This window comes from Panicum virgatum, chromosome 3N (assembly GCF_016808335.1).
Source record: "Panicum virgatum strain AP13 chromosome 3N, P.virgatum_v5, whole genome shotgun sequence".
In the NCBI taxonomy this organism is placed as follows: Eukaryota; Viridiplantae; Streptophyta; class Magnoliopsida; order Poales; family Poaceae; genus Panicum; species Panicum virgatum.
The window spans coordinates 24,220,873-24,247,777 of NC_053147.1; the positions used below are offsets into that span (position 1 = coordinate 24,220,873).

The window sequence follows — 26,905 nt, forward strand, 5'->3', positions numbered from 1 at the left end:
TTATCAGCACGATGTCTCTCCACCTTGAGAAAGAATATGTCGACGCCGACGACACACTGTGATCTTCCATGACGCCGACGCTCGCTGTGACGAGAAAAAACGAAGGGAGAAACAAGAGCAGTTTGTGTTTCTCGACTTCACCATCTGCGACCAGAGTAGAACGGCATCGTCGCAAGCATCCTCCTGTTCTTGAAGAATTTGTCATCTCGGGCTTCTTGGCAAATTCATGGACAAATCATGGACAAGCAAATAGAGAAGAAGAGGAGGAATCGATTTCGAATCCGAGAGTTCATCTTGAAGCATCATGTCTCGCGGATCGAGAAGAATCAGAGAAGATGGACTCACCATCATCGGTGGAGACGACAGCAAGATCGAGTCCCCTCTTCTTGCCGATTGAGAAGAATTAACGAAGAAGAACAAAGGCCACTTGCAAAGGAATTCTCCACCGACGGGAGTACTGCATCAACTCCATTTGAGGTCCATGCAGAATGGCTCACCATCATTTGATGTGATCGTGGGAGCCTGTCCTTTGTTTTTCTGATCACCAGCAAATCCTCCGCAAACTCTTTTGCTGGCAAGTTCGAGTGTCGCATCATCATGCCGCTAAACTCGTGGCCAGAGGCCGTTGTGCCTCGCCGACAGACACCGACACTCAAGGCCGTCGAGCGGCGTCCCTGACTCCTTCCGGCTTCGAGCGCTGGAAAACATTGCCACCCGCCGTGGAGTCCTCCCGCTGATACTCAGCACCGCCAGGATCCTTCAATAGGGCCCTTGCTTTTCCATTTTTCACCACCGCGCGTCGCAAGCTGCGGCGGTAGAGTGGTTCTGTAAGTGGGGGCAAGGGGAACAGATCCGGTTGGGTGGAGAGGAGCTCCGGCCGCCGGAACATCGAATCCGGCTGGCTGAGCGGCGGATTGCTCAGGGAGGGGGCGAATCGGTGGCGGCGCTTGCCGTGGAGAGGCGGCGGCGGTTGCGGTGGCTCACAAGCCAGAGCGGCGCGGCGACAGGCCGACTTGTGCGCCAGCGCGTCCAATGGGCTGGCAGTACTCCTGGTAAGGGGCGGGGCTTGACGGGTTTTTTTGGGTGTTTTTTAATATGGGTACTATTGTATGGGTGGAAACAGGTGACATTATAAAATGTGTTGGGGCGGGTTGGATTGACGACACAGATGGGTTGTGGCGGATTGAGACGCTATGGTAGTAGATCGGCGCGTAAGTCGCATATCATCTTCCGTCGTGACTTTGGATTGGGGCGGGATGGGGCATTGGGCCGATAGGGTGGGTCGGGACGGACGGTAGTTAGGGCTCTTGAAATATGTGTAGGTGCAGATTTAGAGCGGGTTCAACCCCATTAGCAGGCGTAGCTGGCAGGCCGGCCCCCACGTGGCCTAAGCGGCTCGTGGGCCGGCGTGGCTGGCAGGCTGAAGCGGCTCTCGGACCAGCGTGGCTGGCGGACCAGCATGCTCGTAGGCCGAACGGCCTGCTGCGGCCTGAGGCGCAATGGTGCGCTGCTGGGCTGGGAATTGAAATTTTCTGGCATAATGACAGTTATCCTTGTTCATTTCAATTTAATTTGGAATATGCAGTATTTTTCAATCTTGTTATTGGTGTTAAGTACTTTCTGATGATCATATGTGATTGTAAATATGTGTTTGTACTCAAGTTTGGTCATTTTCATGTCACCAAAATTACTATATTATCTCGTAATTTTATTCTAGCCCATTATAAATGATTCATTGAATGCAATTCATTTATTCTCTATTTTGGAATGATTTGTTCCATTTTTTTGGATGTTGGTCAGACACGAGGAGTATCTTTATACTCCTGCAAAATCTACGCTATGTTTCTACATAGTGATTATTCGTAAGTGAGATTCCAATATATAATTTGGACAAGGGGTATACACCATTCTTGGTGATTACCATGAGTTCAAGTTATAAAATTGAATTCATATGGGCCTACATCATTTAGAGATTACCTTGATTCATTTTCAAATTGGTCATACACAAGATAGTATTCTTATACTGCTGCGGGGTCTACACTATGTTATACATGGTGTCTATCCTCAACGTGTGTATCCAATTTTGAATTTTGATGATTGCCTTGATAATTATTCCAATTTATGTTGGAATTCAAGTTTACTGAATTCGCATTGAGAATTTAAGTTGGAATTCAAGTTTATTGAATTCGCATTGAGAATTTGTCACAGGAATTCAAATTTATTGAATTCGCATACACGAAGCATTGACTATTGCCAAATCGTGTATATTTGGCATCCAGTTTAGTAGGTGAAATGGCCGTCAATGAGTTGGAGATTCTCACTATTGACGGACACCATTTACCTTAATGTGCTACGGATATCAAAGTGAGTCTGTCGATCCATGAATTTTTTCAGTGTTTGGCAGCATCCGTTGCGGGAGCTCGGCCAATAAAGGACACTATCGAGTTTGGGACCTTATACATTTTAAGGAACCATATCCACCCGGACTCAAGGTCTGAGTATATGTTGACGATCCATAAAAGTTGAGGGATTCTCTGGGCAACGTTATGAACAACAAAAGATAATTGTCTTTTCTGAGGTTCCTATGAGTGGAACCAAATTGAACATTTAGGATTTTAAATCTGTGGATGCGTGTAATTATGTTGTTCATAGAATCAACCAGAAACACATGTTCTTTGAGAAGGAGTCCTCTGATATAGATAAAATTGGGAAGACATTGTTTACAATGTTTCCATCAGAGAGAGTCATCACTCAAAGGTACAATAAGAAAGGTTTCACAGTCCATGTTACATTGATTCGATCAGATAGAGGAAACCATGAGTTCATTGTGTGGAACTTTTAGCTGTATTGACAGTATATTGCTCCTCTATCTGAAATACATGTCAATTGAGAGACTGAGAGGGATGGTTCTAGCAACCAACCTAGAAACTCATCTGGTTGTAAACGGAAGAAAATCCGCAAGCCTCAGAGACACTTCAACAAGGGAAAGATATTTCTAAGCCCAAATACGACAACCACGAGACTTATTTTGAGTGTGGTTATTACAATTATGGGGCTAAGGAATATAAGACCCCTAAGTATTTGGTGGAACTGTATATGTATATGAGGTCTATGGGATATGGACAGAACGCTGAAGGAAGGAAGTATGGAGTATACTTCATCTCCAAAGTGCATGAGGCTGGTACTTTGTACTCTGTTCCTGATGGAGCGAGACCAAGTGATACCAAGACTCTGCAGCAGGGGGAGAATCCTTCGGACAATGATAAATTGTCGTGGATTGTGAGTCCAACGACATATTTTTGGAGACCTTAACTAGGCTCCTTATATTATCTTCTAAGATAATTATGATTTGCAAGGACTGTAATATAAGACATGATGTTGTCCTTACTATGTTTATACTAAGCACTATGTTTACAATAATATCAATGGTATGTGTTCTATGTATTTGCATGAATTTTTATGTTCAATTCTGCAATACCATAGATTGCTACAGAATCCGATGGAGGAAGAGATTTGCTTAGTGAACATTGTACTTAGGGAAATAAAATATTTTCAGGCTCTTCAAGAAGAGAAGGAAATATTTTGAAAAGGTCGCTGAACGCGATGCTATGATAGTTGGTTCTGAACGAGAAACTATCATACCCCCTATGGGTGGAAACATTGTCATATCCCGATGTCTCCTACCCTACTAAGTTACAATGATATCCGTTCAAATTGCATTCATGTTGATACCCATGAGTTAAATAGGTAATGGTTCCTATTTTAACAAAGGCAACGGATTGGACACGAAACACTTGAAGAGTGTTTTCTCTCCCATTTGGATTGTACTACACATACATTGAACCCGTTATGCATGTTGCGTAAAGAATAATTCTCTCTTGATGGAATCAAGATTTGGCATGATGGCCTCATCATTCTACCAAGGATGACGAGAATTATTATCAATTATGTTGATCACATTGTCAATTCCCCAAATTATTGGATTTGACGTGCATCCTGGGCACGATAAGGGAATTCATTTAAGGGCCTCTTACCTTAAATTTTGAATATGAGCGAGTGTGGCTCTATTCAAACATCATGTGGATCGTACTTGAAAGAGCATGTAATGCATAATATAGTTTTCATTTTGTATCCCTTAGGGTGATACAATTTTTGGCAAACTTGTTGCTCAAATTGTTCATTTGGAGCAAAAGATCCTGGACGCAGGATCACATCCATGCATATGGAATTGTTTGGCCTTTTGGGGAACTATATTATTAAGTACCTTACATTTGTGATGGTTTATGAGATTTAGTTGAATCTCTGATCAAGAGAATATAACTATTTTATGTGATCAAAATAGAATTGCAAAAAGCCAACATGAAACCTGTTGGTACGATGTGGATGTACACGCCACAAACATTTCAAATTCATCAAACTACAATCATAGGGCTCCCTCCATTTGCAGTTAATACATGGATATTTGGAATTAAATATTTCCCACTTACATGTTGATATGTCTTGGACATATTGATATCATCACCTCAGTATACATCTATGGGCAAGGAAATCCTGGAGGTTTATGTATCCGTCATTCATTTTATACCTCAGATTGTCCAAAAGGGATTTGTTTATGGCCTGGTATGCTGATCATTTATGAGGAGGATTCCAGTCATTAGGGAGAGATTTATACCACACAGAGAATGCCTAGAATATAGAGTGAATGTCATAGTTTTGATATTCTCCCCTCGTGTTATCCATGTATAAGAAGAATCAGAACTACTGGTTCGGGATCTTATAGATTTGCAATGTTTGCAAATAATCTGCCAAATGCATTTACTCATGGTGTCATCAGTTTATCATTGTGCCAGAAAGAGTGGAGGTACCATTTGAAACCCACTCAACTCCCAGTAAGAGGGGGAGTAGTATGGTCACAAAGAATATAGCTTGTTACAAGCTTTTCCATGAAGAATAGAGTAAATGCTAATGAATACCAAGTTGATTGACACCTTATGGGATATTCAGAATCCAAAGCCTATGGATGTGTATCATCCAAACGACCAGCATATGTGTACACATATTGAGACGCTAGATTGTTGGAACGCCCTAACTCTGTCCTTGTGGGAAGTGACATGGAGTTCGAGGGTTAATATTTTCACAAGGAATATTGGTTATGTTGAACCAATTGCATAAAGTCTACAATGTCGACATTTCTCTATTTGGGATTGTTGTACACCTACTGGATCCAGACCAAAAGTCCTAGGCAAGAGCCAAGAGCATTGTGACGCTCACTTTGGGTCAAACAAAAGGTGGCAATAGAGAAGAACCGCTCTCGCTAAATGATGATGGAGTAATATGTTACTCTCATAATGTTTTCTTGATAGAAGCATGGTGGTGAGATAGTAAGAGCTTGTAGCATATGGTTTCGTGCAGAGACCTTGGTATGTGAAAATTATGTTTCTATATTTTGGCAGATCTTTGGAATTTGATGGATTCAGATACACAAGTCAATGGACTTCGTGTTAGGAATCAAAATCGCTACATACATCGAGTACAATTCAAGTCAATGCACGACTTGATGTAGTCAGTGTTTGTGGTACACTGATTGGATGATTTCTTTCCTCGGAAAGCTTACTCCCAATAATGATGGTTGTATAGATGTGTTCGTATTGAAATCCTAAATGGATTTTGTGTCATTCCAATCACATAGTTAATTATGCAATCATCTTATGACGGATTATGAGATAAGAATTTGGGTAAAACCAAGTCAAGCTTAAGTTTGTAACTTAAGCATATACATCAGTGTCGGTGTTTACCGCCAAGCCTGCTCAGGGATACTCTTAGCAGTAAGGTTTGTAGGTAGGGATCGACTGCTCTGAAACTCGATGGTGCAAGGAACACAAAGATTTAAACAGGTTCGGGCCACGAGTTGCGTAATACCCTACGTCCTGTGTGGTGATTCGTATTGCCTTAGGTGTTGATGTCTTTTGAGGGGGTCCCTGCCCGCCCTTATGTATTCGGGGGGCCAGGGTTACATGGAAAGTCCTAGCCGAGTACAGTTGGAGTCCTACTACAACACAATCGGGTAGTTTTCTTTGTACTGCAGCTAGTTCTATGCCTATTTGGGTAATTACAAGAGAGGTAAGGTACATCCATGAGCTACCCCTTACTCTAGAAGATTCTATGCCTATAAGCAGTCCCGCTGCCCCGGGTTTGACAAGCCCCCGAGCTCTTCGTAGCCGAGTCCTGCAGGCGTCGAGTACTTGGCCGAGCGTCTTTGAGTACTTCAAGTATTCAGAATGTCCTTCTGGTTGCTTCTGAGTCTTCCTTCAGGTACGTCGAGTAGTCCTCCAGTTACTTCTGGTTGCTTCGAGGCTGTGAGGTGCTCAAGCCCCGAAATCTTGATCATATATGGTGCGCGAAGTACTCGCGCTCCATATGGAGTAGCCCCCGAGCCTTAGGTTGAATCGCAAAATTAGGCTGGGGGTCACTTCAGTCTTTTTTCTTCATTATTTTAAAAAAAATTTGAAAAATAAATTTCCGAAGCACATATCTCGTAGCCCCCCGAGTCTTGAATTTAAATTTCTCAATTTAGATTTAAGAATCGAAAACTCGTGACAAAATTTGTGATGAAACTTTTCCGTGAACGAAACAATCCGTTGATCTTCCAGGTATTCACAAAATTGCCATCAGAGACCATATAAACCCGTTCGGTAACTCCTAGGGTTTTTATCCTCTTGACTTCTGGCCGCCGTCAATTTCAGATTTACACTTCCCAACTGCCTGTGACATCTATTAGCCCCTCTCATAGCCCTCGAGCCGAAACTCGTGACATTGAAATGGCTCCCAAGAAAGACAAGTCCAAGGTTGAAGATGAAGCAGTTGCAAATCTTTCAACAGGCTGGCGTAAGAGCAAAATGTCTCAAGCAGCAGTGCAAGAATAGGAGAATATGGGTTTTCTCCAAAGTCAAGCTGTGATCCAATGGCGCGCAGGCGAAGTAGAAGAATATCCCTTCGAATGTACCCTTTCAATCTTTGCCGCAGTCTACACAGGAGGAGTTAGGAAAGGAGCTCTTTGATGATCCATTGCTGTCTGTAGATAATGTAAATAAGCTTGCAGATTCCATGCAATGGTGCTTTAAATATACCAAGGTAAACCTTCTTTTGCTGCTGCTTGCCTGTGTCGAGTAGTTGGTGACATCTTGACGAATCTCACTTTGGAATTTTATAGGAAGTTGCCAATCGGTCTTTCTTAAAGTCTCATGCCTTGTATAAAACTATGGACAATCGAAAAACCTTAGAGCAGCAGAATGCTCTAATTGCCAAACGACTAGATGAATCCCTTGCTGCTCGGAACAAGCTATATGAAGCGAACCGAAAGCATCATCTAGAAATTTGCGACATGAAGTGGCAGATCTAGAGCCTCGAGGAAGAAAAGGCCAAGCTCCAAGAACAGTTATAGATTACTCAAGCTTGTGAGTATTTTGATCCTTATCTTGATATTGCTTCATCAATGCTTTGAGTAATCATTAAGATATCCTTCCATCAGGCTCTCCAAGCAACCATAATCGACTACTAGTAGAAGCTCAGGTTATTGTGGATATGGTAGATTCTAAAGAGGGGTCGTCGAGTAGTAAATCTTTGGTAGAGCGTCTAGAGGAGGCTCCCAAGAAATTCTTCGACGTCATGACGGCCACCTCCAAGAATTATCTGACTTATATGATTGGCATTGTCAAGTCTTATTTGCCTCAGTACAATTTAGCTCTCATAGCTAAAGGAATAGCTCCTGATTGTTCTGATGAGAAATTCCAGGGCTATTGTAAAGAGTCGGAAGTAATTGCTGAGGAGATTTTGAAGAACTTGTCAGAATGATCTGCCTGTAACAGTTCCTATCATCTTCTGTAAGATCTTTTCGTTGTATATATTTTGTTTTTATCCTATTGGTTACATGGAAAGTCCTAGCCGAGTACAGTTGGAGTCCTACTACAACACAATCGGGTAGTTTCTTTTATACTGCAGCTAGTTCTTCGCCTATTCAGGTAGTTACAAGAGAGGTAAGGTACATCCATGAGCTATCCCTTACTCTAGAAGATTCTATGCCTATAAGCAGTCCCGCTGCCCCGGGTCTGACAATCAGTCTACCAATATCCGATGATATTGGATGATCATATCCATTAGCTTTCATGGTCATTTAATCCCTAAACATTGATTGTTATCATTTTGACCCTGGGATTAAACGTAGTACCAACAGAGCGCTCATATATCTTGCAATTTGCAACAGGCCTGATATTGCATGTGCAGATATTTGCTAGCTCAAAATAGCGCTACTCCAATAAGGCCTTTGTGGCAGGAGTTAGAAGATATCAATGGATATCTAAGTGGTACTAAAGACTCTCAAACTTATCATTGGATGAGTTGAATAGGATCATAAAGGGATATGAAGATACTGCACAACTAATCCCCATTAATAAGTATCACTGATTGATGTCTTTGTGGTAGAATTTTCATAGAGGTTGCGTAGACTCTAATGATTATTCTCACATATTATTTGGAAATCTAACATATGTATGTCAGATTTCATTGAGTGATCAGTGTGATCACTGACCTTATTTATCGAAACAAGGTTACTTGTATTGCTTGGATACAAACAGGTTATGTGGATGCAATTTTCAATATTGCTCACAAAATAGTTTATCCTCATGTGTTGTGATACATTTGAGGAACAAATACCTTGCAAATTAAATATGCGATTATTTCGCAAATTTATTAGAAAGTCTCTACCATATTTCACACTTGGAAAGTGTTGGTTAGATTGGTACGTGATGATTTTGACATTTGCAAGGTTCAGGGGGAGTGTCCTCTTGATTTAACCTGTTAGGTATCATATTGCACTCTTTTCTTTCTATGAGTTTTTCCCTTGGGGTTTCTCATATAAAAGTTTTTAATGAGGCAATATCAATATAAGGATATATGTCATATCTTCTATTTTTTCCCACGGGGTTTTTTAGAGGAAGATATTTAGGACATATTAAGGATGTGCATTGCTCTCAAAATTCCTTCGGAATTTTGTTTTGAGCAACGGTCGTATATGTCATATCATTTTCTCCTTATTTTTCCTATTGGGTTTTGGAGTTTTAATGGCATATACATGTAGGTTCCTCATATTTTTCCCATAGGGTTTTTCGAGGAACTAATCAATTCATTGATCACAGACTAGAGTTGATCAAGGGGGAGTGTTGTGAATCAATTTATTGGTGATCAACACTAGTAACCGCCGGTGGCAGTTACTTGCACACCCTTTCACCATGCGTCCATGCCCCTTCATCTTGTATATATATGTCCAGACAGATCAATGGAATACACAGAGATTTCACCCTTGTCATTTGTCTCTCATTTGTGTCTCTTATTTACATTCGAGTACTACTACTCTAAACAACCCCCACGGGACTACGGACTACGGAGTCGTATTGTTTCCGACACGCTCCACCGAGGCTCAAAACAAGGACATCGACAGCGCGCAGGTCCTGTCTGTCCTGATGCGAGGCCTCGAGCGCCGCCTGAGCTCAAGCCTATCGGGTTCCCCCGTGGAATTCCGCTGCGTGCTTGCGATCCGAACCTGAATCCAGTTAGTTGAGACAACCGCATCACTGCCAACTGATCCAAATTCTGTATTCAGAGATATCACCCACCTGATCACCTGCAGCTGTCCAAGTGTCCAGGCCATACAAATAGTACTCCTACCAGATCGCTGACGCACCACAACCTAACAGCACCAGCAGATGATCCGGCCGGTGTGAACTGCTCTCTGACCGGCATCTTCAGTCCCCCACACGATCAGATAAACAAACAGCTCCGAAACTAGTTTATCCCCGGTCAACCTCGCAATCATGCGTCCAGGCTTCAGCCCCAGCTGCAGGGATTACCTTTCTCTAATCGCCTCTGGTACGCGGGACTGATTCAGAAGTCGTCGTCTAGATGGGCAGAAGGCTTGTCTTGTCCCTGCAAGAGTCGGCTGGAGTGACGCGAGATCGACCCGGGGATTCTTTCCGTGCTGGCGCTGGGATTTCCAGCGGATTACGCCACCGGGAATGGGAAGCCGGCAACGCGCGCGCGTGGATTATAAGAACTCCGCTGGATAACCAATCATGGCCGCCGGGGGGCGCATTCAGCTGCGGGCTTTTGGCTTCTTTTTCTTTTGTAGTAGCAGGTAAGCCGTATCCTTCCAAGAGTTGAATTGAGAAAAGATATTCCCGCACTGAAACCGCGCCGCGTCGCTGTCCACTTGCGAAACTCGCCTTCTAAGACTGAAACATCCCTTGCGGTCAAGTCTCCTAACCGTGCTGGAATTCTACCGCGCAAAGCCATCCACTCTGCGAGATCGATGGAATTACTGGATTCCTAATTGCGAAGAAATTGCTGATTTGATAGCTTAGGATTCATAAAAGTGGGCGATTTCTAACTACTTCACCCAAAAGCTCAAACTTGATACAAATCTGGGCAGTATACCATAAAACTCCCTCAAGTTTGTGTATTTTTCTTCAGAATGATAATGCCCTGCCCTTGAAGTTAGGCCATGTTGACTCCTATGGCATGCTGAAAATCATGTAAAGTTTTTTTTTTGCAAAAGCTTAATGATCTGAGGAAGGATGGAAGATGTACGCACTTCGACCAAAAACCAAGAAGCCACAATTGAGTGCCTTGACATGACACATCCAATTTAGAGCTACTCCCAAGCTGCCCGAGAGAACACTAATCATTATTAGTAGTTTAGTACCGTCTATCTAGCTTAAGTAGTTGCTACAGTTACAACCTTGGCAAGCACTCCTTTTGGTCTTTATCCGCTTCAAGTGTCCAAGTCATGCATCTTTGTCTCCCTTTTTAAGCTCGCCGTCCCCGTGCCCTCCTTTGCCGAATCAAGAGAAAACCTCTCTCGAGTGTCGTAACTGCCTCTCCTTCCTGCATCCTCCTCTCGTCCAGCTTCCTGAGCTTCTGCAGGTTATCGGCCATGGAAGGCCTCATCCCCTTCATCTACAGGGCCGTCGTGCAGTACAGGAAGGAAGGGCAGGTCTCCGTCGGCGACCTCTTGTTCGACGAGCCGTCGCCGACGTCCTACTTCCGCCTCCCGGGGGACTCCGGCCGGTACCAGGTGACGGCGGCGAGCGATCTCTTCTCCCGGACGGCTGCTGACTCCGGTTCCACCGGCGCTATACGGCGGTCTCCGGCGAGGTGCCCGATGCAGCGCCGCCGCGCCCTGGACCGTGAATCGTGATGTCCCCTGGACTGGGAACCAAGAAAAGAAAAGCAAGCGAAGGCCTGCCCGTAGCAAGCAGTGAAGGTAGTAGCGAGTGCAGATGTGCGGTGTGTGTATGCAGATGATGCTGAGCAACTGTGAATATTAGCCTAAGCTGCCGTGTAAGTGTACATAATCTTCCTCTGTTTTAGCTTGTTATTGTGAGCTGCTATGTAGTAGTGCATGGGTGCAGGGTCCTCCCAAGGAGGCTTAGCAGCATCCTGCGCTGGATTGGGAATTGTGTATTATCATCCGTTGGAATAAAATGCCACATGAATGATGGAACGCGTGAACTTTGGTTCAAAAGTTCGTGCGTTCCAAACTGGTGGTATGCGTACATTAACATTGCTGCCTCGCAAGTTCTATGCTTGAGCAAATTCAAAGTATACGCGTGGGTGCATACGAAGTAGGAACTCAAAGTTCATCCAGTTTGTTCACGGCAAATGAGGGGGAGAATATCCATCCTAGTTATTCAGTAGGATTAGTTCCTCTTCCTCCTATGTTCTAAAGGGAGGCTTTAGTCGACTCTCTTCGTCAATCGTACTAAGATTGTAGAATATCCGTGAAGCTTGGTAATTTCGTTCCAGTAACTTGTTTTACAAGTATTTCTCGACAAACTTTCAAAATAAGTATTTATCAACAAACTTACAAAATATAGGTATCTTCCTCCATCCAAAAAGAATACAACTCTCGCTCCTGAAAAGTCGAACAATTTCAAATTTAACTAAATTTATATAAAAAATTAAAAACATTTATACTCCAAATAGATTTACTATGAAAATACATTACATGATTAATCTACTGATATCTATATTATCATATAAATTCTAATACTATTTTATATAAATTTTGTTAAATTTAAATTGTTTGACTCATCGGGAGGTGAGAATTGCATTATTTTTGGACTAGTGTCAATGGTAGTTTCATGGTATCAAATTCTATGTCATTTCATGAAATTTGCTAATATGATGAGGAAAAAAGAAGAAAAGAGTTTTATAGCGTAAGAGAGGAGTTCCATGAGAGAGGAGTTTCACATATAAATTTCAGCTAGTATAATTATCCAGTTTTCAGTTTTGATAACTATATACAATGAGACTAACTTTAGACGGAGTAGAGTATTCAGAATTGATTTTTTTTAGTCACGTGCAGAGAGAATTGATTTTTTTTTTGAGGGGGCATGCCAACTTTACTCAAATATCAGCATAGTTGGTACAAAGTCCATCAGAAGGATCGAAGAACCAAATATGTCTTCCTGTAATTCATAAATCGAGCTTCTAGCTCGTGCAGAGAGATTTTTTTTTGACGCCCGTGCAGAGAGAATTGATGTCCGTGTTTCGTGTGGGCAACGCACTAGTCCGAGACGTGCGTGCGGTGCGATCCAAGAACGGATCTAGCGCGGAAGAAACCACCTCCTACACCAGCTCACCCTACAAACTTAACTAGGCCTTCATTTGGCTCAGCCCAAATCCCGGCCCACACAAACTAGGCCTTGGGAACCCCAAACCCTCTACGCGTCGTCAATCTCCTGCGCCGCCATTGCTTTCTCCCTGCTCGCCTCTCCGGCTCTCCGCCACAACGCAGCAGGAGTGACAGTGAGATCGGCTTCCCCTCTTCTCGAGAGGTACGCGTCCAGGTCCAGCGGATCCCGTCCCTAACCCCTTGTTTCGTAGTTCGTTAGAGGCTTAGAGCGACTGCGGCCGTTAGTAGAAATGTGAACAGCCCAGCTATGGACTGCTTTGGTGTCGGTGTCTTTTTTTTCAGAGCTTGTAACAAGGGATGTAAAAATGTATCCTGATCTTACCAAATTCACCAAATCGTATGCTCTTTGTTGGGAGGCCTCTTTTAGATTGTTTCAGATATTTGCAACCAAACTACCAAAGTTTTGTTCGTGTGAGCGCTCCTATTGAGGAAATTGAGTTAGAGGCTTAGAGGCTAGAGCTAGGGGATTCGGATCCGTTCAAATAATCTTATCTTCCACTTATCCACTCGTTGTCTAACGCTTTGTTTTGGTTCAACTGATACTAGTGCAGTTGTGCAGAGTGCTTCGTATTACTCCTTGCATACTGTCAGATGGGGATAAATCGATTTTTACACTCATAGGTTGAGATGTGAAATAAGTTCCCTTGCAGCAGGCAGCAGCAAGACACTAGTTCTCCTTTGGGTCTTACTCTTACAAGTCTCTGGTCTGGTGGACGTGATGAAACCAAATGTTTTAGTTGGATGACATTTCCTTGCAGCTGCGTACCTATTGTGGCTATGGTTAGTACCATGTAGTTTGATAGGTGTTTATACTGATACAATAGCTCTTGCAATACATTGTCTAGGTGCAGCTACCCACCATCAAAACAAGCTATACTATGTAGAAATTCATGCTTTATAAATGTGTGCCACATGGTGGGAACAATACTATCTAGTCTCCTGCTTTAGAATAAGCTCATTGCAACATCCTATGTTAGCAATTACTGCTGTCCTCTGAAAAAAGAAATGATACCAGTAGTGTCGTTTCACATAGCTTTTTCCCTGATTTGTACATCCAGTTTTTAGTTAGTTTGTGAACCAATGAAACATTGTTACTGAGAAATTTGTGGATGGGGTGATTCTGTTTTACTATTTAATTTACATGCTGTATTTTCTTTTCATCCCTTTACATCTATCATAAATTATCTTTTGTTGCTACCTTTGTGAAATGCTACCTTTTAGTGTTATTGTGTTAGTAAACCTCTATTTTGATATCTTTCTAGTTAGTTTCGTTCTCAAAGCTGTCTCCTTGGCAGTTTTACAAGTCTCCCGGTGCATAGCCTGCAGGTTAGCTAAGGATGGTGAGAGTTAGCGTCTTGAACGATGCCCTCAACAGCATGTATAATGCTGAGAAGCGTGGGAAGAGGCAAGTGATGATCAGGCCTTCTTGAAAGGTGATCATAAAGTTCCTTTTGGTGATGCAGAAGCACGGTTAGTTCTCTTTCATTTATGTTTTGTTTGGAACTTGTTGAATGCATGGAAAGGATTCATGAGTCTTGATGCTGTCCTTTTCTATAGGGTATATCGGTGAGTTTGAGTATGTTGATGACCATCGTGCTGGGAAGATTGTTGTTGAGTTGAATGGCAGGCTAAACAAGTGTGGAGTAATCAGTCCTTGCTTTGATGTTGGCGTCAAGGAAATTGAAGGGTGGACTGCTAGGCTGCTTCCATCCCGTCAGGTCAGTACACTGTTTAGAACTACAGCTCTAACACTGGGTATCTGTAGGCATGGTACAATTTGATCTAATAATTTAATTACTTTTCCCTATTTCATGTGCAGTTTGGTTACATTGTCTTGACAACCTCTGCTGGTATCATGGATCATGAAGAGGCCAGAAGGAAGAATGTTGGTGGCAAGGTTCTAGGGTTTTTCTACTAAATGAAAGTTTAATGGAAGAATTCTGCATCAGTATAGTAGGATGTTTGCCCTTGACATCAGTGTAGTAGGATGCCCTTGTGTTCTCTTTGGAATGATATTTATGCCTTTCGACTTGTACTGTCTTGCTGCAGTTTCGAACAAGTCAGCTTGCACAAATGCAATTGCTTTGGGTCATACTTGTGTGCCAGTTTGCTTGTTGGGTCTTTAGGTTCTCATTGCTTGCTGAGTCTTTTGGTTCACTTTCTTCTTTCCTTAGTTTGTTTAGCAAAGGCTTTGAGCTTTTCAACCCTTCGTACCATGAAAGTTTTGAGATTTTGGCACTTTTGGATCCTGACATCCGGCAAGAGTCATGTGCATCTATTTCTGTTATTGTAGCATACATTTACGTTACAAAGTCATTGATGCATCACACTAGATTTCCTTTTTTTACAATTCATGATTGCAATTGCAAGGCAAGCCTGTTTGCTTCATTGCCAAGATTGCCTTGGGTTGTCACTCTTTCTTGCCTAACTTTTGCCAGCACTTGTGGCAGCGAAAAAAGGGTAGCCACAACTTGGCTTGCAAGAATATCTTGCTATGGCATTATGAGCACATGGTGTATGGGACCAACCCTTATCCTAGATGAAGTTTTGGCGTGCCTAAGTTGTGATATGGGTCTTGTTTGGAGAAATAGTCAAGAGTTATTTTAAGAGCTAAAAAATAACCTATGAATCCAAACAGGGCTCCAATTGCTAAATTAATTTAGGCCTCGTTTAGTTGCCCGTGTAAAGTTGTAAAAATTGAATCTTTGCACATTTGAAGTATTAAATATAGACTAATTATAAAACTAATTATAGAACTTGTCTATAAAATACGAGATGAATCTAATGACCCTAAGTAATCTATCATTAAAGCATGTGTACTGTAGCAATTTAGTATCTAATCATGATCTAATTAGGCTTATTAGATTCGTCTCGCAATTTAAAAGTAAGCTATGCAATTTATTTTTAATTTCATCTAGATTTAATACTCCATGCATATAAAATTTTCTTTCGATGTGATATATTTGAAATTTTGAATTTCGCAACTAAACAAAGCCATAGTCAAATTTATCTACTTGACTTGTGGGCTTGTGGCAGTATTTGGTCGTCAACCAAAATGGTCGTCTGGACACCAATAATTAGATGCGAGATGCGACTGAGCGTTCATGATGTATTGACACGTGGAGCTGTGTCTGATGGACTCTGCGTAGGCAGTGCTTACCTGCTGTGGCTGCCATAGTGCCATTCCTGCTCTCAGTTTTGCGGCAGTAAAACCTATTATTACCACTACATTACTTCGATGATACCCTGTCATCTACGTTGAAAGCATCGGGATTTCTGATGCAGATACTGAGATACATGAATACATCATTCAGATGAGTTCCTGTTTAGTCTTTGCACAGAACATTGGTGTTTTTTCTTCAAAGAAATCAGAAAATGTGAAATTGGACGACTTGTTCCGTTGAGTCGACAGCATAGACCCATCATACACATGAGAAAAATTTGCACCACCTAACATAAATTAAAGGAATTAAATGATATCTCTATCAACAATCAAAACTGACTTATTGTACTTAGTTTGTTTGATTGTTTCCCATAGAGCTGTTTGATTGCAGTGTGCGAGGTCACCGAGCATCATCCCATAACTACCAAAAGATAATCAGATAGACGTTGAAAGCTGCGTGGCCAAGGCAAGACGGAACTCAAAGATAGCAAAAAGGCAATTAACTCACCAGCTTCTGAAGAAAAGCATCTATTCAGCAATTTCTATCATTAGTAACTATTCACTCCACGAACTTTACATGATCCCAATATCTCCATTTTTGGGCTACGTGGTTTGCTAAATATGTGGTAGGGTAAATTGTCCTTTATAAAAGCTACAAAGAGAGAAGACCAGAAAAAGGAAGTGCTATAAACATTGCTATCACACGATGATACACAAAATCAGAACGCGGCAAGGAGCCAAAACGCGATCAGGGCTGATGTAGCACTGAGTGCCCAAGACAGGAAGGCAAATGCTGTGGCGAGCTCATACTTTCCGCAAGGGAGCTGAGGATACCTTCTGCAGAAGAGCACATCCTTTTGAAATAGAATTACTACACCACCAGCTGAGCTCGACGCAGCGAATGACAGAATTGCTGTTACCTGCATTCCGTAGATTGGTTACGTTAGTACTGCTGAAAGCATTGACATGGCTAACCAAATGAGCACAGGGCTAGACCCATAGATTTGATAAATAACTCATCCAAACCAGGCTGCATGTAATCTACAGAGCAGATCGAAAAGCTGCCAAATTAGTATGACTCCAAGCTGACTAGGGAGCATGAATAATGTACAATATGTACAGCAAACCAAAGTTTGCCAAGTACAAACTAACATTAGTCGTACTGATGCGAAACTATCAATTCTTTCCAAGGGAGAAAAAGGGCAAATGATCAACACAAGTTGACAGTTAAAACTGCACTATTGAAGTATCACACATTTAGTTGTGTAGTGCATGGATGTTGAAAATGCGAGAATGAGATACACAGATTATTATTGATAGTGGAGGAAATCACATGTAATAGTATTGTATTCAACTGATAGCACAAGTTTACGCTATATAGATCTCAATCAGTGTGTCCCAGCTTCCTTGATTTATGGAAATAGAATCAGGGGAGGGGAACCAGGTGATAACGCGTGATGCTCCAAAGGGCCAGGATGTGCTGGACAATTATTATTGTCCCTTTGTCGCAAACAAGTGACATTTGCCAAACAAACAGTATCTAAAACACAACTGTAGCCACCAAATCTATTGCGAATTTGCGATCTAGACAAAACTTGATTGCTCAAGACAAAATCTAGAAATATAATGTGTTCGATATAGATATTTACAAGAAACTGATAACAAAAACGTACAGAAGTTTTAAATCAAGAATCCTAAAACATCATTTTTTAACTGGAGGAGGCATAGCAAAATTTATGGATAAACGTCCACATTCCTTGTTTATCAGAGATAGAGAAAAGAACAGAAAAAGGATCATTCAGTTTGGTTTTTCCATATGGACAACTTCAGTGCTTGTGTAAAACAGTGTAACAATACACAGGATTTTAAATGTTTATCAAGACAATTAATCAGACATAGAAAACTCTTTTGAAGCAACCAAGACAAAAAGATATATGAATTGAGTTTCAAGATGAGTTTAGTCAATACCCAGTCTCCAACGACAAATAAGCTCAACATAATTGGGTGGGTGAGATCCTTTTTGACTTTGATGGCATATGCATCAAGACATGCAAGCCCGAAGCTCCACAACATTTGAAGTCCCATTGATGCAACCAAGTAGCTGAAATGTGAAAGGAAAAAGGGGCTCAACACAAAATTTCAAAGGAGAAAGTTTACAATTCCTACTGGCTGTACTGATCTGAGTAACAGCTCACTAAACACCAACAAATAAGCCATCGCTGGAGCAAGTTACCGTTAGATATAGGAATTTCTACATCATATCTAACAAAAATGGATTTTTGAATACGACTCCAAATTTCACCATGCCAATATATTCTTCAGATTACCAATACAATTGGATGGCCTGACCATAATTTTCCCAGAACTTTCCTCCGAAATGCTGCAACCCAAACCTCCCAACTAAAGCCAGTCAAAGTAACAACTCAACCGATCGTCCCCCCACACTCTAGGTTCTGGTAAATGAAAGTAATTATGTTAAATGATAACTCGAAAGCAGCCAACTGGTGATCCGAGGCACAATGGCGTAGCAAGTACCACTCCCAACCGCGTCCCAAACCCCCAATTTCCGACCGAAGGCTAAGCCACCGTCTGCTCGCATTGCTCCAGCAGAGAGGCGAGAGCGAACCCGCCAAGGGAAGATTCACGAGAAACCCAAGTCCCTAAAAAACAAAGGGCGAAGAAGGCTAGAAGGGGCCCAGAAGGCAAGGGTCAACCGAGGAGGTTTGTTTGTGGTTTTTCGTGCAGCTTACCAGAAGGCGGTGTAGCTGGAGAATCCGAGGGACGACCCCATGACGCCGATGCAGGCGGCGGCGAAGAACGTCTGCCCGACCCGCAGCAGCAGCCCGCCCCACGACCCCGGCCTCCCCGCCAGCCCCGGCATCTCCACCCTCCCTCCGCACACCTCCTCCCGTCCCCGCCGCTCACTCCCGCCTCAGCCGCAGCCGCAGCCGCCGCTCAGCAGCCGCGCCGATCGGCCATGCGCGGTCCAATCCGGCAGGTTGCAGGTTCTAGGTGCGAGGAGGAGGAAGGGATGCGAAGGGGATTTCAACTAATTGGCAAGCGCCGAACAGCAGCAGGCCTAGCAGAGGAGGCGAGGAGCGCTTGAAAAACGGAGGAGGAGGGGGGGAGGTCAGAGGTGGTGGAGGAGACGGGAATTTCGGGGCGGAGGCCGCTGCCTCCTGCCGGCGCGCCACGGCGGCGGAGGTTGGTGCGACGCTGACGCGCGCGGGGGCCTGGGTCCCGCCGGGGGGACGCTGGATCCCAGCCCCCAGTCACCCAGACGCCGTCGCGGCCGGCCGGGGTGGAAAAGGACGCGGCCGCGTTGCGTGCGGTGGCGGTTTCCGCGCGCGCGCCTGCCGTGCCGCCCTCGGGTCAGCCAGGGGCGGGTGGGGTGGCTGGCGGTGAGCGATCCGGTTGGCCGCGGGTATCCGACGTGTAACTAATTAACGCGCGGGGGCGGCCGTACGGTACGGGGTGTGGGGGCGCGGTCTCTTTTGGCTGGGAAGGTGGTGGTGCGCGTGGATGGATGGGGTTCGGCGCACGATCGGTTCGATTTGGCCTGCGGCGTGACGGGGTTTCGCGGATTGGGAAATAATTCTCGTGGGTTGGGTTTGGGTTACACAATTGCATCGGCTGGATAGTGACACACCTGCGTGGATGAATGTTTCTTGAGAGAACGTGCACGCCTGGTAGAGTTTCTTTCTAGGACTAGTCAGTTCAAAATGGGTAGTGACACACGGGACAGCGACCTAATCGAGCGAGATCGACTCGTACTTTTTTTTATTTGAAACGAGAGATCGGGTCATATGAGTTGGACTGGGTGCAAATATGCGAATATTCGCTGTAACTTTTATCGCGTCGATTGGCAAATCAGCGGAGCCGGCCGTGAATAGTCCCCCCTTTTCCAGAGACGGGACCGAAAGTTGGATGTTGGCTTTGGTTGGAAGCGAGTGATCGACCCTTTCCCTTGGGCTCGAAAAGAAGAAAGCGATCGTGCTCGCAGCTCGCGCATGTTCGGAAGCGCGCATTTATTTTGTCTGGTAAAAGAAAAGTTTCCAATCACAATTGGGCCGGGCCGTAATTCGGTAGGCTATCGAACGTACTTGGACGTTTTCTACACAAAAGCTTCCTACAGCCCACCGAACGGCACAAGCCCACCCGTCCGTTTCCGCTGCTGCCTGCCACCGGCCCATAGGCCTGTTCCGTGCGGAAACGCCATTTGTCCTGATCCGCTTTCGTGAAATGGCGATTGATGTACACACTCTGCCAGTCTCGACATGATCCAACAACCAGCATAACTCGCCGTCGGGACCGCCGCGTCGGCGTCACCGACGATGCAACCAACCGCTCGTCGCCGCCGGGCCCGGCCTGTAAGGCCGTGTTTAGTTCGTGAGGTCTGTATTGGCGAAAAAATTTTGAGTTGGAATCTTCTCAATTTGAAGTAGTAAATGAAGTCTATTTACAAAACTTTTTACATGGATGGGTTGTAAATCGCAAGACGAATCTAATGATGCTAATTAATCTATGATTAATCAATAATTAGCGATTGTTTACTGTAGCATCACTGTTGCAAATCATGGATTAAGTAGGCTCATTAGATTCGTCTCGCGATTTACAACCCAACCATACAAAATTTTTTTAAATAGACTTCATTTAGTACTTTAAATTAACAAGATTCTTTTTCACTTTAATGTGTTTACGTCTTTTTTGCGTTTACGGGGTGGGAACTAAACAAACCCTAAGTTCGGCGCGTCGTGGCGTGTAGGCTGCTCTGTCACCGTCTGACTCGACTGGTTACCCCATCACCACGAGGTCCACGAGTTGAGCGCCGAGGCAGATACTATTCAGTGGCTCTCCAAAGGCTTCGTACTACGCGGCCTCAGAAGTCAACACTCCCGGTAGGTTCCGGAGGTTCGGTGGCTCCGGAGAGACAGGCGGATAGCGAGCGTATGGCCGGCCACTTCGTCCTCAACACCGGCGCCAAGATCCCGGCGGTCGGGCTCGGCACCTGGCAGGCCGACCCCGCCGTCGTCGGCGACGCCGTCTACGCCGCTGTCAAGGTGAGTCTGTTGCCATCCTTGCTACCCCCTCCCTGTACCTGTTTGTCGGTTGGTTTTCAGCTCGTAGTGCCGTGCTGCTGTCCTGCTAGCTAGTCAGGCTGTGTGTCTGTTCGTACCATTATGATCATGTCGTCATTTTTTATGCTCATCCAAAATAGCCCTGGTAAATTGGGGAAGTAGTTGATAGAACGAGCCTATGATCTCGATCCATTTCTGTGTTCATCTACGTCCAATTTCGATGCTGCAGCCTGCTTGCTGTGTACTGGTAGTTTTCTTTTGGGATAAGTCTATTTTACAACCTCGAACTAGTCCAGAAGTCCGTTTTTCAACCTCCTACTACGAAACCGGGTAACTTACACCCTCGAACTGTCAAAACCATCTGAATCACCCCCTCGAGCACTGTAGCAAGCTGTTTTGAAGGTGGTTTTGCACACGTGGCACGCGGGGCCCACAAGTCAGTCCACGGCGGCACCTCCCTCATTTCTTCCCTCTCAATGACAAGTGGGTCCCACTGGCACCTCCTCCCTCCCTCCCTTCCTCAGCCATGGAGGCGTAGGCCGAGCTCACCCCGCCGCCCCACTCGCCGACGGCCCCCGGCACCTCGCGCCCCAGCGGTGCGGGCCCGTCGCCTCCTCTCCCTCTCCACCAGCGGCGGCCCCCGCGCGCCGCCTCCGCCTCCTCCGCGGCCTCCTCCCTCGTCTCCCTCACGCCCGCTCCCTCCGCCGCACAGCCGCCCGCTCCCTCCGCTCGCACAGCCGCCCGCTCCCTCCGCCGCCGCCCGCTCCATCGCACCGCTGCCCACTCCCTCCGCCGCCGCCGCCACCCGCTCGCACGCCATGGGCACCGTGTTCCTCGTCGCCGACGGCCCCCCGGCGGCCTCGCGTCCCGACCGCTACGCCCTCAAGGCCTTCGACAAGCGCTCCGCCAAGCCCGACGCCGACCGCCGCGCGCGGTGGGAGATCAACGTGCTCTCCCGCCTCGCGCACCCGCACCTCCCGTCCCTCCTCGGCTTCACCGAGACGGACGACCTCCTCGCCTGGGCCGTCCCCTACTGCTCCGGCGGCGACCTCAACGAGCTCCGGTACTCGCTCCCCGACTGCATCTTCTCCCCCGCCGCTATACGCTTCTACATTGCCGAGATCGTCTCCGCGATCGCCGAGCTCCACGCCGCCGGCGTCGTGTACCGCGACCTCAAGCCGGAGAACGTGCTCCTCCGCGCCGACGGCCACGTCATCCTCACCGACTTTGACCTCTCCCGCCTCCTGCACCACAGGCCCACGTTCGCGTCCTCGTCGCCCTCGCCGCCTCCGCCGCCGTCGCACCGCGGCCACAACCGCCGGGCGCGCGTCGCCGCCCGCAGCGACTCCCTTGTCGGCCAGGCCAAGTCCAGGCCCCCTCAGCCGTGGTCCGCGCCGTCGCCGTCGCCGCGCCAGCAGCTCCAGAACCTGGTCCGGTACCTGATGGGGAGCGACGGAGCCCTGGCCAAGAAGACCAAGTCGGCGCGGGCGCTGGGAGCGCGGCGGCCAAGGAGGGGGCGGCGCGGGTGCTCTGCAAGTGGCGGCGGAGGAGGGAGCGGGCGGCGGTGCGACGGAGCGGGCGGCGGCGGAGGGAGCGGGCGGCGATGCGAGCGGAGGGGCAGGCAGAAAGGAGGAAGGAGTGGGTCCCACCTGGCAGTGTGGAACGGTGTGATGACGTGTACTGCCATGTGGTCCCATGATGCCACGTCACAAAACAGCCATAGGAAACCGCTTGCTACAGTACTTAGGGTTGTATTTCGGACGGTTTTGATAGTTCGAGGACCTTGGTTACCCGGTTTCGTAATAGGAGGTTGAAAAATGGACTTCTGGACTAGTTCGAGATTGTAAAATAGACTTATCCCTTTTCTTTTTCCCTTGAACTGTTGCCATACCTCAATTTATCCATTGCATATGCAGGCAGGTCATAGGCACATCGACTGTGCTCAAGCATACAACAACGAAAAAGAGGTGATTTTTTTTTCCTCCTCGAATCTACTATTTCAGTCAAGCAAATGGTATCTCAGTTCTGAAATTGTAAAACTAACCGCTGCAGCTCTGCAGGTCGGATTGGGTCTCAAGAAAGCGCTCGATGAGGGCATAGTCAAGCGTGAGGATCTCTTCATCACCTCCAAGCTCTGGTCAGTCAGTCCTCTTCTCTGGTTCTGGGACCTGAACATCAGGACTTGGCACCTTCGACTTCTATAATCTTGGAACATCACTAGCGAATTGCATACAGTAACATCTTGGAACATTTCTGCAGGAACACCAACCATGCGCCAGAGGACGTTCCAGTTGCGCTGGACGGCACGCTGAAAGCCCTGCAGACGGACTACGTGGATCTTTACCTCGTGAGTCTGCTATTCATATAAGAATGCTGTTACAAATTGCCTTGTTACAAATTCAGAAGAAAGAAAAAAATGATTTCATCTGAAGATGCTGTTATCGTTCGTCAGGTCCATTGGCCGGTGACCATGAAGAAAGGCGCTGGTTATGGCCCGCAAAGCATTATCCCGTCAGATATCCCGGCGACCTGGGCGGCGATGGAGAAGCTGTACGACGCCGGCAAGGCGCGCGCCATCGGCGTCAGCAACTTCTCGAGCAAGAAGCTGGCGGACCTGCTCGCCGTGGCGCGCGTGCCCCCGGCCGTCAACCAGGTGGAGTGCCACCCCGTGTGGCAGCAGGGCAAGCTCCGCGCCTTCTGCCAGTCCAAAGGGATACACCTCTCGGTGCGTGCAGTTCAGCTGCTCACGACGAGCTGAATCCTTTTCAAAGTACTAGTATTTTGGTAGTGTGAGTGTGAGCAAAAAGGTTCTTGGCTGCCGTGTCGCGTAGGCCTACTCGCCGTTGGGCTCGCCGGGCACGACGATCGTGAAGGTGAGGGCGGGCGCGGTGCTGGAGCACCCGGTGGTCGTGTCGGCGGCGGAGAAGCTGGGGAAGACGCCGGCGCAGGTGGCGCTGCGCTGGGGCGTCCAGATGGGGCACAGCGTGCTCCCCAAGAGCACCAACGAGGAGAGGATCAGGGAGAACATCGACGTCTACGACTGGTCCATCCCGGACGACCTGTTCGCCAGGCTCTCCGAGATCGAGCAGGCAAGTGGCATCAGAAATTCAGAAGCTGAACAGCCAGCCGCAGCTGCTTGCGCGGCGAGTTTGCCTAACTTTTCCCTGCTGGTGGTGACTGTGGTTTGCAGGAGAGGTTGATTCCCGCGAGCTTCTTCGTGCACCCGGAAGGCGTGTTCAAGTCCGTCGAGGAGCTCTGGGACGGCGAGATCTGAGGTCACCGTCTGGCTGCGCACCGAACGAAATTTCAAAAAAAAAAAGACTTGGTCAGGCGTACGGATTACTACAACAATAAATTTGTCTGAACTGTGACGGAAATGAAGCGCACGTGCAATCGGCAGTCCAATAAAATTCGCTTTTGCTGACGTCGGCATACGTTTTGCGTAGACTGAAATCAGGAACAGTTCGTAGCGCAAGATTCTAGCAAACCGATCCTCCGATGCTTGCGGAGTGTTCCTTCAAGAGAAGTTTTTGGGGCCCAAATTTAACTTGGGAAAGTTGCAAGAACGGCAGCGAATTGGGCTAAACACTCGGCCCAAATAATAATTTGCTAAGCCCAGTACGCTTCATCCACGTCGTCCTGCGAATCGATCGCTCTCTCAGGGAGTCTCTTCGTCTGCGTGAGGAACGGCGGCCAGCCGCCTGCGATTCCAAGCGAGTAACGGCGGCGGAATCAAGGTATGGCGACCGCCATACCGGGTGAACAACCTGCTAATGTTCTGGGATCCGGACCATAACCAAATCAAACCGACGTGGCCTCCTGCCAAAACCCAATCCAGCCTGCTCTATTTTTTCTTCCACCAGAACCGAACCCCACCAAACCACACACATTATTAAATCCAAACCACACCAATCCAGAACCTCAAACCATGGTTTGAAGCCGGTCCGGTAGCTTGGTTTGAGACCACGACGCTGCTGGCCCTGCTGCCTGCGTGCTCTGCTTCTCCAGTCCAGTAGCTTTCTATGCAGCCTACTGTGTACATTGCAGGTTGCCTCGTTGGCTGCTGGAGTGCTGGCTGGCTGCTCTGCTGTTCACCGGTAGGCAACACAAGTATACATATTTCCATGACAAAAATAACACCCGTAGGCAACACTAGTATGACAAGTATGAATACCTGTAGGCAACACAGAAATAACACCCATACCCATGGTCGAAACTACAATGAGGCTTTTTCATAGTTGTACTACAGATTATGCAAACATGCCATCAAGTCCAGTCTACACTTAGTTTCTAAGCTTGATCAGAAAAAAGGATCCCACATGATAATTCACAATCTGGTAATTTCTACAGAACTGCCATACATTTACAACCATACGGGCTGCCACAGGATGGTCACAATGCAATGATATTTGCTTCCAAGTCCAGGCTTGTGCTAGCATTACAAAAGAGAAAATAATATGACATTTGCTTCCAGCTTCAGGCTTGTGGTAGTTGTGACCAACCTGGTAAAATAAGAAGCAAACCCATTACTTTCACTGTGATACTTGCAAACCTATTTAACAACCAAAAGCAAGAGGAAAAAATTGGCAAGTACCGAAAGAACAAGCTTGGCCACATAATCAAGAAACAGAATAGTTGAATCAAAGGAAGTATACATATAATGATTTCTTTGTATCCAAACTGCAGTTACTAAAGAAATATATATATCTTGCGTGGCTCATATGCCACATTGTTCAGATGTCATCGCCAAAAACAGTTGTTATTTAGACTATTGTGTCGTGTCTTACTAGGAAGTGAGTCTTGGAGTGAGCCAGTGAGAGAATCTTCATGTAGCATGCTTAGAAAATGTGGCACATTTTGCCCTACACCAACCCCAACAGCTTCACTTAAGATCCCTGCATCCAAAAAAGACAACTTCTCATCTATGCAGATTTCAAATAAGAATTTGGTGACAATTGAAGGTAAAAGAAACAGTGGGTATCTTCATCGTCCTTATCCTTATCTTTATCTTGGACTATAGTGAGCCAATCTTTTGCATTAACTAAAGCCTCCAACATCTGTGGCGTTAGCGAGCCTCTTGTGTCCCCTAGAATCCTATTGCCACAACTAAAAGCCGATTCAGATGATACGGTGCTAAGTGGGATAGCAAGAAAGTCCCTAGCCATCTTTGATAAGACAGGAAACTGATCAGCACGAGCCTTCCACCAACCCAACACATCAAATCTTTTACTATCCTCGGCAGGATCCTCTTCCAAATATGTGTCAATCTCATATTTTGGCCTACGAACAACTCGACGACGAGATTTGAAATCAGCAAATTCTTCTTCTAGTACCCTTTTCCCAAACACAGGTGAACCAACAGTACATGTGCTTCCACTTGAACTTGACACAAATGCTGAGCCATCACTCCTTGCAAGTCGTTCATACTCATTGAAGTACTTTTTCAGCCAATCTTGTGCTGATTTCGTACATTTATCAGCTTGATCGAAACTGCTGCATACTTTCTCATAAAAGAATTCCACATAATCAAACTTTCTTCTTGGATCTAAGATAGTGGCAATGACAATTACAATGTTAAAATCGTACTCTTTCCTTCTCCGGAGGCTAGACTCATTAGGCACTGGTTTAGGCTCCCAATATTTCGCAAATTTAACCTTCATTGCAGCAGCCAAATCTACCAAAACTTCACTATTTTACCAAGCTGGATCATTCAAAGCATATCAAATAGAAAGCACTAATGGTAAGAATTTGTGCGAAGTTGGTTTTCGGTCAGCCGATACAAATTTTGTGGCTTCTTCAAAAGCCTTGAGAAATACACATATCGCTTCGGTTTTTGACCATTCTTCTTCATTTGGTGCAACTTCAAGATATTGTTCAGCATAAGTACTAAGTACAGACTTGTAATCTAATGCTTCG

The 26,905-nt window shown here is 45.8% G+C and overlaps 3 protein-coding genes and 1 pseudogene across 4 annotated transcripts; 3 read left to right on the top strand and 1 right to left on the bottom strand.

Annotated features, from left to right (window-relative positions):
• The first annotated feature begins 10,841 nt into the window (after positions 1-10,841).
• On the top strand, positions 10,842-11,614 carry LOC120665268. Its single transcript, XM_039944789.1, has one exon. The coding sequence runs from the start codon at positions 10,985-10,987 to the stop codon at positions 11,246-11,248; it is 264 nt and encodes an 87-aa protein (XP_039800723.1). The 5' UTR covers positions 10,842-10,984; the 3' UTR covers positions 11,249-11,614.
• Positions 11,615-12,896: 1,282 nt separating this feature from the next.
• LOC120665269 lies at positions 12,897-14,986 on the top strand (annotated as a pseudogene).
• A 1,410-nt stretch (positions 14,987-16,396) lies between these two features.
• On the bottom strand, positions 16,397-19,199 carry LOC120665270 (CASP-like protein 5B2). The gene is made up of 3 exons (XM_039944790.1): positions 18,662-19,199; positions 17,880-18,012; positions 16,397-16,831 (listed from the first exon to the last, which is right to left on the bottom strand). Exons 1-3 carry the CDS (start codon positions 18,790-18,792, stop codon positions 16,631-16,633), a joined length of 465 nt encoding a protein of 154 aa, XP_039800724.1. The 5' UTR covers positions 18,793-19,199; the 3' UTR covers positions 16,397-16,630.
• A 1,480-nt stretch (positions 19,200-20,679) lies between these two features.
• Positions 20,680-24,423, top strand: LOC120665272 (aldo-keto reductase family 4 member C10-like). Of its 2 annotated transcripts, none has more exons than XM_039944791.1 (7): positions 20,680-20,971; positions 22,906-22,956; positions 23,050-23,126; positions 23,249-23,336; positions 23,442-23,714; positions 23,821-24,078; positions 24,180-24,423. In XM_039944791.1, the coding sequence occupies exons 1-7, from the start codon at positions 20,861-20,863 to the stop codon at positions 24,261-24,263; spliced, it is 942 nt and encodes a 313-aa protein (XP_039800725.1). In that variant the 5' UTR covers positions 20,680-20,860; the 3' UTR covers positions 24,264-24,423. The 2 variants fall into 2 exon arrangements, with proteins under 2 accessions (XP_039800725.1, XP_039800726.1); XM_039944792.1 differs by lacking the exon at positions 20,680-20,971 and adding an exon at positions 21,093-21,240 and having other exon boundaries at positions 22,851-22,956.
• The last annotated feature ends 2,482 nt before the right edge of the window (positions 24,424-26,905 follow it).

What these genes read in the sequence shown, in the direction of transcription:
- LOC120665268 (XM_039944789.1), top strand. Translation starts at nt 10,985, where the DNA reads ATGGAAGGCCTCATCCCCTTCATCTACAGGGCCGTCGTGCAGTACAGG.
- LOC120665272 (XM_039944791.1), top strand. Translation starts at nt 20,861, where the DNA reads ATGGCCGGCCACTTCGTCCTCAACACCGGCGCCAAGATCCCGGCGGTC. An exon ending in CCGTCTACGCCGCTGTCAAG is followed by an intron (nt 20,972 to 22,905) that starts GTGAGTCTGTTG and finishes TTGCATATGCAG; the next exon opens with GCAGGTCATAGGCACATCGA. An exon ending in GGCTCTCCGAGATCGAGCAG is followed by an intron (nt 24,079 to 24,179) that starts GCAAGTGGCATC and finishes TGTGGTTTGCAG; the next exon opens with GAGAGGTTGATTCCCGCGAG.
- LOC120665270 (XM_039944790.1), bottom strand. Translation starts at nt 18,792, where the DNA reads ATGCCGGGGCTGGCGGGGAGGCCGGGGTCGTGGGGCGGGCTGCTGCTG. An exon ending in TCCAGCTACACCGCCTTCTG is followed by an intron (nt 18,013 to 18,661) that starts GTAAGCTGCACG and finishes TTCACATTTCAG; the next exon opens with CTACTTGGTTGCATCAATGG. An exon ending in TATTTGTCGTTGGAGACTGG is followed by an intron (nt 16,832 to 17,879) that starts GTATTGACTAAA and finishes TACGGAATGCAG; the next exon opens with GTAACAGCAATTCTGTCATT.